At 47.6% G+C, this 11,507-nt stretch overlaps 1 protein-coding gene across 1 annotated transcript; it reads left to right on the top strand.

Annotated features, from left to right (window-relative positions):
• Positions 1 to 3,452: 3,452 nt before the first annotated feature.
• Positions 3,453 to 9,458, top strand: RGS21 (regulator of G protein signaling 21). The gene is made up of 4 exons (XM_054165006.1): positions 3,453 to 3,463; positions 7,553 to 7,629; positions 8,464 to 8,630; positions 9,255 to 9,458. The coding sequence occupies exons 1-4, from the start codon at positions 3,453 to 3,455 to the stop codon at positions 9,456 to 9,458; spliced, it is 459 nt and encodes a 152-aa protein (XP_054020981.1).
• The last annotated feature ends 2,049 nt before the right edge of the window (positions 9,459 to 11,507 follow it).

Raw genomic sequence — 11,507 nt, forward strand, 5'->3', positions numbered from 1 at the left:
AGGTCACTGCTCTGATCATGTAGAGTGTAAATTCCACCTCAAATCCTGCTGACACACAAGCACAGAATCAGAAAGTTGCTTTCCTCTTTCTTTGTCTGGTTAATACCTCTCTGCTCTTTGTATAAAACACAAGTTTCCACTATAGCAGCACGAGACACCCCTCTATTGAACTACTACTTACCTCTCCAGCTATCCTTGCAGGTATCCCAGAGTTGGTGTCCCCTGGCCTCCTTATTAAACATAATCTGTTTGCAAAATGGGGAAAAAGGGAAAGAAAAGAAGGAGAGGGGGGAAGAAGAAGGAGAGGGGGGAAGAAGAAGGAGAGGGGGGAAGAAGAAGGAGAGGGGGGAAGAAGAAGGAGAGGGGGGAAGAAGAAGGAGAGGGGGGAAGAAGAAGGAGAGGGGGGAAGAAGAAGGAGAGGGGGGAAGAAGAAGGAGAGGGGGGAAGAAGAAGGAGAGGGGGGAAGAAGAAGGAGAGGGGGGAAGAAGAAGGAGAGGGGGGAAGAAGAAGGAGAGGGGGGAAGAAGAAGGAGAGGGGGGAAGAAGAAGGAGAGGGGGGAAGAAGGAGAGGAGAATCAATTGCTCTGGCCTTGCACTTTGAACTGCTTGTTACATCTCAAGCTCTTTCACACATGCCTAAAGCTAGCATAATATTCTCCATTCCCTTTAAACTATTATGTTTAAAGAAATAAATACATTTGCTACAACTTGATTACACAGCAAGAATGATGTTACCTCCTCAGGAAAATTCAGATAAGACCCTTTCTAATGGCAGTTCTAAGGTGGATGAACAGCAGCATCATTGGCATTAGACACAAGTTAAACTGAGAGAGGAGTGGAGCCACCCAAGAAGGATTTGTTGCTAACTTGGTGTCACCTCTGTGCTCATGACTGCCCTCACTTTCCTGGCATCACGCCGAGGAATCTGGAGGGAACTGAACTTTTTTAGAATATGATATTTTCATGTGCTTTTGCCTTGCTGCCTTTGAGAACAGCAGACTAGGAATAATGACCCAAGACACTCCTTTCAGTCCTGTGTAGAAGATCTTGAGATACAACAAGCAGTTCAAAGTGTAAAGCCAGAGGAGAGTAATTGTCTCTTCTTCTCTCTCCTTTCTTTCCTTCTCTTCTCTCTCCTTTCTTTCCTTCTCTTCTCTCTCCTTTCTTTCCTTCTCTTCTCTCTTCTTTCTTTCCTTCTCTTCTCTCTCCTTTCTTTCCTTCTCTTCTCTCTTCTTTCTTTCCTTCTCTTCCCTCTTCTTTCTTTCCTTCTCTCTTCTTTTTCCTTCTCTCTTCTTTCTTTCCTTCTCTTCTTTCTTTCCTTCTCTTCTCTCTTCTTTCCTTCTATTCTTTCTTTCCTTCTCTTCTCTCTTCTTTCTTTCCTTCTCTTCTTTCTTTCCTTCTCTTCTCTCTTCTTTCTTTCCTTCTCTTCTTTCTTTCCTTCTCTTCTTTCTTTCCATCTCTTCTCTCTTCTTTCTTTCCTTCTCTTCTCTCTTCTTTCTTTCCTTCTCTTCTCTCTTCTTTCTTTCCTTCTCTTCTCTCTTCTTTATTTCCTTCTCTTCTCTTCTCTCTTCTTTCTTTCCTTCTCTTCTCTCTTCTTTCTTTCCTTCCCTTCTCTCTTCTTCCTTTCCTTCCCTTCTCTCTTCTTCCTTTCCTTCCCTTCTCTCTTCTTCCTTTCCTTCCCTTCTCTCTTCTTCCTTTCCTTCTCTTCTTTCTTTCCTTCTCTTCTCTCTTCTTTCTTTCCTTCTCTTCTTTCTTTCCTTCTCTTCTCTCTTCTTTCTTTCCTTCTCTCTTTTCTTTTCTTCTCTTTTTTTCTTCTCTTCCCTTCTCTTTTCCTTTCTTTTCCTTTCAAGCTCTATCTCTGAAGTACAGAGGGGTAGAGAGGGCAATATTCTACTGGGAGACTGTGAAAACCACCCCTTTTCTGAAGCTTTCTTTTGATTTTCAGCCTAAATGGCATTCAGTGGCTGTTTATGTAATGTTTTTTCCTTTCTTTTGCCAATATGATCATTAGGAAAAAAGAATTGTTGCAGCTTGTGTGGGTGACCCCTCTGTATTCTCAGCTGGCAATCATAGCTCCTCTTTGCTTTCATTTTACAGGCAAACTGAAGTCTTTCACTATCCTACAGGACAGTTCAGTACTCCTGATCATCCCAGGAACCCACTTCTCTCTCCCTGCTCCCATCTGATCTCACCTTTCTGAAGCACTTTTGACCAGATTCACTCCTTTTTGTCCAATGTGAAGTTCCCCACATAGTCTGGCCTGAAGCTTACTTTACAGATCCAACAAAAGGTGAGGATAAAGAACAACCCCTTCACACTGCTGAGGCCAAAATCTGGTGTGTGGTGCTCAGGTTTTCCTTCCTTAGATGACAGAAGCAGCTAAAATAAGAAAGACTCTGCCCTCAGTCAGATGGGAGGCAGCTTTGTATGAAACTATACCACACAGGAACTTCAAATTGGACCTAAACTCTTGAAGCTGCTCTACTTAGGGCAAAACATTTTAACTGAGAAGACAAAATCTTTTATTCTACAGGTTGGGACAGCTGGATCCCAGTTCCTGAACCACTGGAAGTTTGTTTATATCAGGTGGAGACACTGAGAACCAGGAAGCTAAGCAAAGGATTAGGCAGCAGGACAAGATTTGGAGGAAGGCAAGAGGCCAGTCTGTAAGCCTGCTTGTACAGAGAGAGAGAGGGGCAGCAAGGAGCACACAGAGAAAGAAGAGAGCTGGGGAGGAAAGAATAATTATCTAAAGCAAAAAGCAAGACCACATGAAAATATTTCTGGGGGAGAGTGATGCTCCCAGAAGATGGCACCCAGAGGGAAATCTCAATGAGTAGGGGTAAAAAAATATCCCTGTGTTGAAATGATCAAATACTGCACGAGGCCCTGGTCTGTACAAACATCAATGTGCAAATGATGGTCACCCTGGTACTTTTTGGTCCTGTTGTGGTAGTCTTGTGTGGGTAAGCACAAAGCAGGATGGCTGGAGGGCCTCAGAACTTCAGGGCATACAAGGTGATGGATAAGCTTTGCAGACACAAGGTGAGAGCAAAGGATTTGAGTGAAGGATTTTCCTGTCAGTTCTGTGCACTGAGCCCATGTTCCTCTTTGATTTTCCACAGCCGGTCAGCCAAATGGTCAAGGAGATAAAAACAACAGTCACAGGATTGTTTCTCTGTTAGGATGTCGTTCAAAACACAGATATGCCTTAAGAGCTATTTGCATGTGAATTGTTTTCACTTCAAACGACTGTGGGTACATCGAGTTAGAATAGGCACGCTTAAGGAATGCAAAACGTCTCTCGAGCGAGGGAGTTTGTCGGTTTGCATTGTGCTGCTCGGTGAATTCACGTGCTAATCGTACCGTTCCCTGCTGTCACATTGCCTTCAGCTTTGAAGATCAGTCAGAGCAAGGAAATTCTGCCCTACCTGTGACAGTGGAACAAACAAAATGCCAGTGAAGTGAGTGGTTTATGGCTATTTTAATCATGCATAGGATGATCAGCTTCTCTCTTCCTTCCCCTTCAGAGGGATATGGCCATTTTGATTCTTGTCACTTCTGCTTGCCTTTCCCATTGCAAGTAAGTACCAAACCAAGTAATATTAGCCAGAAGGAAGAGAAGCAGCGTTAGGTTCACGCTGCCTGGTTTATCCTGGTCTTCAATTTCACTAGCAAATATTTACAGGGAGTACATCCTCTGCTAATTCCATCCACACACCTTGGCTCACACGCTGCCACATAATGCTGTGTTGAAGTTTTCCTCTGTGGTTTCAATGCAGACTGACTATATTTGCACTCCAGTTCCCCCTGTGCATATATATATATATATATATATATATAGCTAATCTTGACTCTTTAAATACAGCTTTGTGCAGTCTGAGTACGAGTTAAATGACAGGTAGAAAGCAGTTTGCTTGCTAAAGGTGGCAATGGCAGAGTTTGCTGAAACAATGAAAACTCCAGGTGTGCTATGTGCTGACACTAGCAGAGATTCTCTTTCATAAATTCACAGTTGGAAAATACTGCAACTGGTGGTGCTGAGAAATGGCTGTGGAGAACAGCTCTCACTGCTGGAGTGTGGCCAGAGAAGGGCCATGAGGAAGAAGAGGAAAGAGAGAAGGGAAGGGGAAGAGAGAAAGTACAGGATGGGTAGAGAAGGAGGGAAAGAAGGAGGGAAGGAGGGAGGAGGGAAAGAAGGAGGGAAGGAGGGAGGAGGGAAAGAAGGAGGGAAGGAGGGAGGAGGGAAAGAAGGAGGGAAGGAGGGAGGAGGGAAAGAAGGAGGGAAGGAGGGAGGAGGGAAAGAAGGAGGGAAGGAGGGAGGAGGGAAAGAAGGAGGGAAGGAGGGGGGAGGGAAAGAAGGAGGGAAGGAGGGGGGAGGGAAAGAAGGAGGGAAGGAGGGGGGAGGGAAAGAAGGAGGGAAGGAGGGGGGAGGGAAAGAAGGAGGGAAGGAGGGGGGAGGGAAAGAAGGAGGGAAGAAGGGGGGAGGGAAAGAAGGAGGGAAGGAGGGGGGAGGGAAAGAAGGAGGGAAGGAGGGAGGAGGGAAAGAAGGAGAAGGAGGGAAAGAAGGAGAAGGAGGGAAAGAAGGAGCAGGAGAAGGAGGGAAAGAAGGAGAAGGAGGGAAAGAAGGAGAAGGAGGGAAAGAAGGAGCAGGAGGGAAAGAAGGAGCAGGAGGGAAAGAAGGAGCAGGAGAAGGAGGGAAAGAAGGAGCAGGAGAAGGAGGGAAAGAAGGAGCAGGAGAAGGAGGGAAAGGAAGGAGAAGGAGAAGGAGGGAAAGAAGGAGAAGGAGAAGGAGGGAAAGAAGGAGAGGAAGGGAAAGAAAGGGAGGGAAAGAAAGAGAGGGAGGGAAAGAAAGAGAGGGAGGGAAAGAAAGAGAAGGAAAGAAAAATCAGTTACTCTGGCTTCGCACTTTGATGTGTTTGTTTTCTCTCAAGACCTTCCACAAGTGCCAGAAGCTACCATAACAGTCTTCATTCTCTTGAAACTTTTATGGTTTTAAAAATTAAACTAAATTTACTAAAACTTCAAATAACTGAGGATAAAACCTTCCACTGCCTCTCTTGTCAGTAAATAATAGGGTACCAGCTCACATGCCTCATCTTTTACTGCCTGTCTTCAGAGGTTACAACAAGAACTGATAAACCCTTGAAAGTTCTAACTCAATCATTTTGGCTGCTTCATAATTTTGTAAGGTTTGCATTTTGCTTTCAAAATTTTCCCTTAAAAAATAATAATAACTCCCCAAAGTTACAGGCCCCCTGAGCTGAGGCTTATTGGGAAAAAAAATAGGCTCCTTATTCTAAACCAAAATCTGAGCTAAAATGACCAGATTTATTCCTGCTTACTGTCAAACAGTACATCATAGAATCATAGAGCTGCCAGGGCTGGAAGGGACCTCAAGGCTCAGCCAGTTCCAACCCCCCTGCCATGGCCAGGGACACCTCACACCACAGCAGGTTGCTCACAGCCACCTCCAGCCTGGCTGCAAACACCTCCAGGCAGGAGGCTGCCACCACCTCCCTGGGCAACCTGTGCCAGGCTCTCACCACCCTCATGGGCAACAACTTCTTCCTCACAGCCAATCTCAATCTCCCCATTTCTAGTCTTGCTCCATCCCCCCCAGTCCTTTCCCTCCCTGATATCCCCAAAAGTCCCTCCCCAGCTTTCTTGCAGCCCCCTGCAGATCCTGGAAGGCCACAATGAGGTCACCTCAGAGCCTTCTCCTCTCCAGACTGCACAACCCCAGCTCCCTCAGTCTGTCCTCAGAGCAGCTCCAGCCCTCTGCTCATCCTCGTGGCCCTTCTCTGGACACCTCCCAGCACCTCCAGATCCTTCCTGGCACAGAGGCTCCAGAAGTGGACCCAGCAGATGTAAGACTGAGGTTTATTTGGGGATGCTGCAAACTGGCCAACTGCCAAGAACCCTGAGGAAAAACCCAACAGAAAAGCTGCCCTGCAGGAGAGCAGAGCAGCACATCCTGACTCCTGGATGTGCTCTGCTGCTTCCACAAGGTGTTGCATTTCCAAGTATTCATATCCTGCCAAGGTTTCCTGAGAGAAAGTGCAAGCACTGCCAGCAGTGCTGGTAAAGGAGCTTCTTGCTCTCTGCTGGATGTTTCCATTAAAACAACTCATACAACAGTGGTTTTTAATCAAAGCATAATTTTTGCAGGAATAAGAGACAGGTTTCTTTTATCTCTGTGTCTGTGAACTGGATTCAGCAAGAGCATCCCACCCCAGCTACAGGAATAAAATACTCCACACACTTTGCCTGCAGTTCCCTGATCTGACATCCTCCTGCCTGTCCAACCCATGTGGCTGTCCTCTGCTAGCCTGCACACTAAGCCTTGCTTCTGAGCCAGCTGGAGCAACTTCAGAACACCCAGGATTTGTAAGAGCAAGAGCTCATTTTGCTCCATGTCTCACTTGGAATCACAGAATCAATATGGTTGGAAAAGACCTCAAAGATCATCAAGTCCAACCTGTCACCCAAGACCTCATGACTACTAAACCATGGCACCATGACTACTACACCATGGTTTCTAACAGAAACCTTCAGCATGTTACAAAGGAAGAACCAAAACTAGGACTCTACTGCAGCCTGCACACTTAGCCTTGCTTCAGAACCTGCTGGAACAGCTTCAGAGCAGCCAGGATCTGTAAGAGCAAGAGCCCTTTTTGCTCCATGTCTCACTTCTAACAGAAACCTACAGCAGGTTACAAAGGAAGAACCAAAACTAGGACTTTACTGCAGTTTTTATACCCCTGGCAAGCTGGAATAACACCCATGCCTCCTACCACTGCTGGCATGATAACACTGCAGATAATCCTGCTCATTCCAAGCAGAAAGTGTCATGTAAAACAGAGGTCAATCCAATCGATCTCAAGAGGAAATTCATTACACAGCTGCTATGCTTTAATTATAGTTCAACCACTGGCAAGCATTACTGCTGCCTCAAATTGCCAAGGTCTCACAAGGAGAGCCTGAGGGAGCTGAGGACTCTGTAGCCTGGAGAAAAGGAAACTGAGGGGTGACCACATTCATGTTGATAAAGATGTGCAGGGTAAGTGCCCAGAGGCTGGAGCCAGGCTCTGCTGGGGGATGCCCAATGCCAGCACCAGGGGCAGTGGTGGAAGCTGAGGCAGAGGAAGTGCCATGGAAACAGGAGGAAGATTATTTCCCTGTGAGGGTGGCAGAGCCCTGGAACAGGCTGCCCAGGGGGGCTGTGGAGGCTCCCTCTGTGGAGACATTAAAAACCCACCTGGATGCATTCTTGTGTGACCTGCTCTGGCAGGGGGCTTGGACTGGATGAGCTTTCCAGGTCCCTTACAGCCCCTAACACTCTGTGATTCTGTGAAGTAATGCTGTACGTGATCAGTGTGGTTCTCTACACTCTAAAAACTCCATGCCACACTTTTTGTTGCCTTCCCTTTGTTCAGTGCAGAGGGTAACCTGGAATTACCCACCCTGCTCCTCCAAGGGGAGAGCCAGGTAACAGACTAGCTACCACAGACTGCACAGGCAGAAGACCACAATGCTATTTTCAAGGGTAGATGTTGTTTCCACAGGTCAAGAGCTGGTGAAGCTATGGCCTGCTCCGAGTCTGTGGACAAGCTGCTAGCTAACAAAGGTAAGAAGCTGAAAACTGCTTTAAAAACTTGCCAACTGGCATCCTGGCCTGCAGCAGGAGCAGTGTGGCCAGCAGGAGCAGGGAAGTCATCCTGCCCTGTGCTCAGCATTAGTTAGGGCACACCTGGAGTCCTGTGTCCAGTTCTGGGCTCCTCAGGTTAGGGAAGATGTTGAGATGCTGGAAGGTGTCCAGAGAAGGGCAACAAAGCTGGGGAGGGGTCTGGAGCACAGCCCTGGGAGGAGAGGCTGAGGGAGCTGGGGTTGCTGAGCCTGCAGAAGAGGAGGCTCAGGGGAGACCTTCTTGCTCTCTCCAACTGCCTGAAGGGAGGTTGGAGCCAGGTGGGGGTTGGTCTCTTCTCCCAGGCACCCAGCACCAGAACAAGAGGACACAGTCTCAAGCTGTGCCAGGGGAGGTTTAGGCTGGAGGTGAGGAGAAAGTTCTTCCCAGAAAGAGTAACTGGCCATTGGGATGTGCTGCCCAGGGAGGTGGTGGAGTCCCCATCCCTGGAGAAGTTCAAAAAAGGCTTGGATGTGGCACTTGGAGCCATGGTTTAGCTGCCAGGAGGTGTTGGGTGACAGCTTGGACTTGATGATCTCTGAGGTCTTTTCCAACCTGTGTAATTTCTGTATATAGTTGGGAACAGCACTTCCATTTTTCTTCCAGCTGTTTCCAACCCTGTGTGAAAGTGATTTTATTTTACTTCCTTTGGGGGTGTGTGTGTAAAATATAATGTTCTGTCCACTCCTCAAACTCAGACATGGACACAAGTGTATGCATACATATAATCTGCACTGCTCTTTCAGTTTACCTATCATCTCATGCATTTCCCCCCAGACGGTTTGGCTGCTTTTAGGACATTTCTGAAGTCAGAGTTTAGTGAGGAGAATGTGGAGTTCTGGTTGGCCTGTGAAGACTTCAAGAGAACCAGGTCCTCTACCAAGATGGCTGCAAAAGCCCAGAAGATTTATTCTGAATTTATACAAGCTGATGCTCCAAAGGAGGTAAGCAGCTTTTTGGCTTGTGCTTTGCTTAATGAGGATGGGAGTCCAGGGGGGGTACAGAAAATGCAATTGAATGTTGCTGTGCTTGCATTTTTATGTCATAGAATCATAGAATTGTTAGGCTTGGAAGGGACCTCAAGGCTCAGCCAGTCCCAACTCCCTGCCATGGGCAGGGACACCTCACACCACAGCAGGTTGCTCACAGCCACCTCCAGCCTGGCTGCAAACACCTCCAGGCAGGAGGCTGCCACCACCTCCCTGGGCAGCCTGTGCCAGGCTCTCACCACCCTCCTGGGCAACAACTTCTTCCTCACATCCAATCTCAATCTCCCCATTTCTAGTTTTGCTCCATCCCCCCCAGTCCTATCCCTCCCTGACACCCTCAGAAGTCCCTCCCCAGCTTTCTTGTAGCATCCTTCAGATCCTGGCAGGCCACAATGAGGTCTCCTGGGAGCCTTCTCCTCTCCAGAGTACGCTAGCAAAGGAAGGGAAGGCCTTCCTGCTGCTTTGCATCAGCCAGGTTACTTGGGAGGAAATTCAAATGTGGGCTATGTCCTGCACCTGAACAGACCTCAGCCTTCCAATCAAACTGACACTGGCTTCATGCTTCCTTTCTCCCTACAGATTAACATTGACTTCCACACCAAAAACGACATCTCTCAGAATATATCTGAGCCCACTCTCAGCTGCTTCGATGATGCTCAGAGGCTGATCTACAGCCTCATGGCAAAGGACTCTTTCCCCAGGTTTCTGAGGTCGGAGGAGTACAAAGACCTGGTAAAGAAGCAAAAGAGCAGGAACCAGAGGAGGTGGCTCCCCTTCTTGTAAGCAAACATCTGAGGGGGAGGGTTCCCACTGAGGAAACATCATCTGTGCTGAGCTGCAAAGTGGTTGAACAAACCAGATCTAAGAGTTGCCTTTGCCACCTTATTCTTGAGTGCTAGGTGCACGTTATACTTTCAAATAAGAAGGGAGGAAGGTTCCAGGAGCAGGTTGGAACATGCCAGGGTGTTTGAGCTACCTTTTGAGTGAAGAAGTTTGCCACTGACATTCCACACACCCCACCCCCACCCCCCAGTGCTTGCTTTATTTCTCAAAGTGTTTACACCTTTCCCAGCAGAATGTTTTGGCCTTTCTGGGTTGCTGCTGATTTTTCCTCTAACCTGAATTCCTTCCAGGCCACCTGCATGCATCTGCTCAATCCATTCATCATCTTATTGGTAACAAAGCCATGGATACCCCCCACCCCCACCCCCCCTTTCAGCCCTGCTTTGGGAGCAATTCAAGCAGGAAAAGCAGCAATATGGCTGAGAGCAGGTTGTGCTAATATTTAATTACTAGGCAGCTGCTTTATGAGAAAGCTTCCTGGCACTCCCAGCACCTGAATGTTTCACAACACAGCTGGCTCCCATCTGATGAGCTTCACATTGCTTTGTGTTTATTTAATTGATTATTAATTCTTCTTAATTGAAAAGGCTCATTTATTAACTGTGGAGGCATTTGGGGAATAAAAACAAAAGAGGGGACTCTTCCTCTGTGCCTTGGCAATTAATAGCTGGTTTTCTTAGCTCTTCCAAGTGCACCAGGGACAGTGTTCCTCTGCACTCACCACATGTCAATAATTATTACCATTTTTCCAATGAAATACAGATCAGCAAGCAGCAGGGAGACAACTTCAGGCAAACAAGCAGGTGAATCAGCATTTGGTCAGAGGGTTGTTTTTTAAGCAAGCAAAATATGATAGGGCTCTGCTGTGGTTTAAAGGGCCCCTCAGTTTAGGAAGGATGTTGACTTGCTGGAACGAGTCCAGAGAAGAGCAACAAAGTTGGTGAGGGGTTTGGAACATAAGCCCTACGAGGAGAGGCTGAGGGAGCTGGGGTTGCTTAGCCTGGAGAAGAGGAGACTCAGGGGTGACCTTATTACTCTCTACAACTACCTGAAGGGAGGTTGTAGACAGACGGATGTTGGTCTCTTCTCCCAGGCAAGCAGTACCAGAACAAGAGGACACAGTCTCAGGCTGCGCCAGGGGAGATACAGGCTGGATGTTAGAAAAAAGTTCTATACAGAAAGAGTGATTGCCCATTGGAATGGGCTGCCTGGGGAGGTGGTGGAGTCACCATCACTGGAGGTTTTTAGGAGAAGACTTGACGGGGTACTTGGTGCTGTGGGTTAGTTGCTTGGGCGGTGTTGGATTGGTTGATGGGTTGGACACGATGATCTTGAAGGTCTCTTCCAACCTGGTTTATTCTATGTATTCTATGTATTCTAAAGCAGGACAGATTTGCTCTTCTGCCCCTTCCAAAGGGGCAAAAGAAAATTGCTCACCCAGGGGATTGGATAGGGCTGCAAAGCTTAAATGGAAAGGCTGTTCACAACTCTATGCAACAGCACAAAGCATCTAAAATACACCAAAATCCTTAGGCTGGGCTTGACACAGGAGCTCGTTAAGCCAAAGCTTCACACAAAACTCCCTTTAAACCAGGCTAACAAACAGAAGCCTTCCTGCCCCCTCTCCACCAAGCCTCTCTACCCTCCATACCACACCAGTGTGACACTGCACAAATCCAGCTTGGCAACTCCACACCCCAATCAGGCAGCTACAGAATAAACCAGGCTGGAAAAGACCTCAGAGATCACCAAGTCCAACCTATCACCAACACCATCTGATCAACGCAACCATGGCACCAAGTGCCTCAGCCAGGCTCTTCCTGAACACCTCCAGGGATGGGGACTCCACCACCTCCCTGGGCAGCACATCCCAAGGGCCAATCTCTCTTGCTGGGAAGAATTTCTTCCTCACCTCCAGCCTAAACCTCCCCTGGCACAGCTTGAGACTGTGTCCTCTTGTTCTGGTGCTGCTTGCCTGGGAGAAGAGAC

The sequence above is a fragment of the Dryobates pubescens genome, chromosome 11, assembly GCF_014839835.1.
Source record: "Dryobates pubescens isolate bDryPub1 chromosome 11, bDryPub1.pri, whole genome shotgun sequence".
Taxonomy (NCBI): domain Eukaryota; kingdom Metazoa; phylum Chordata; class Aves; order Piciformes; family Picidae; genus Dryobates; species Dryobates pubescens.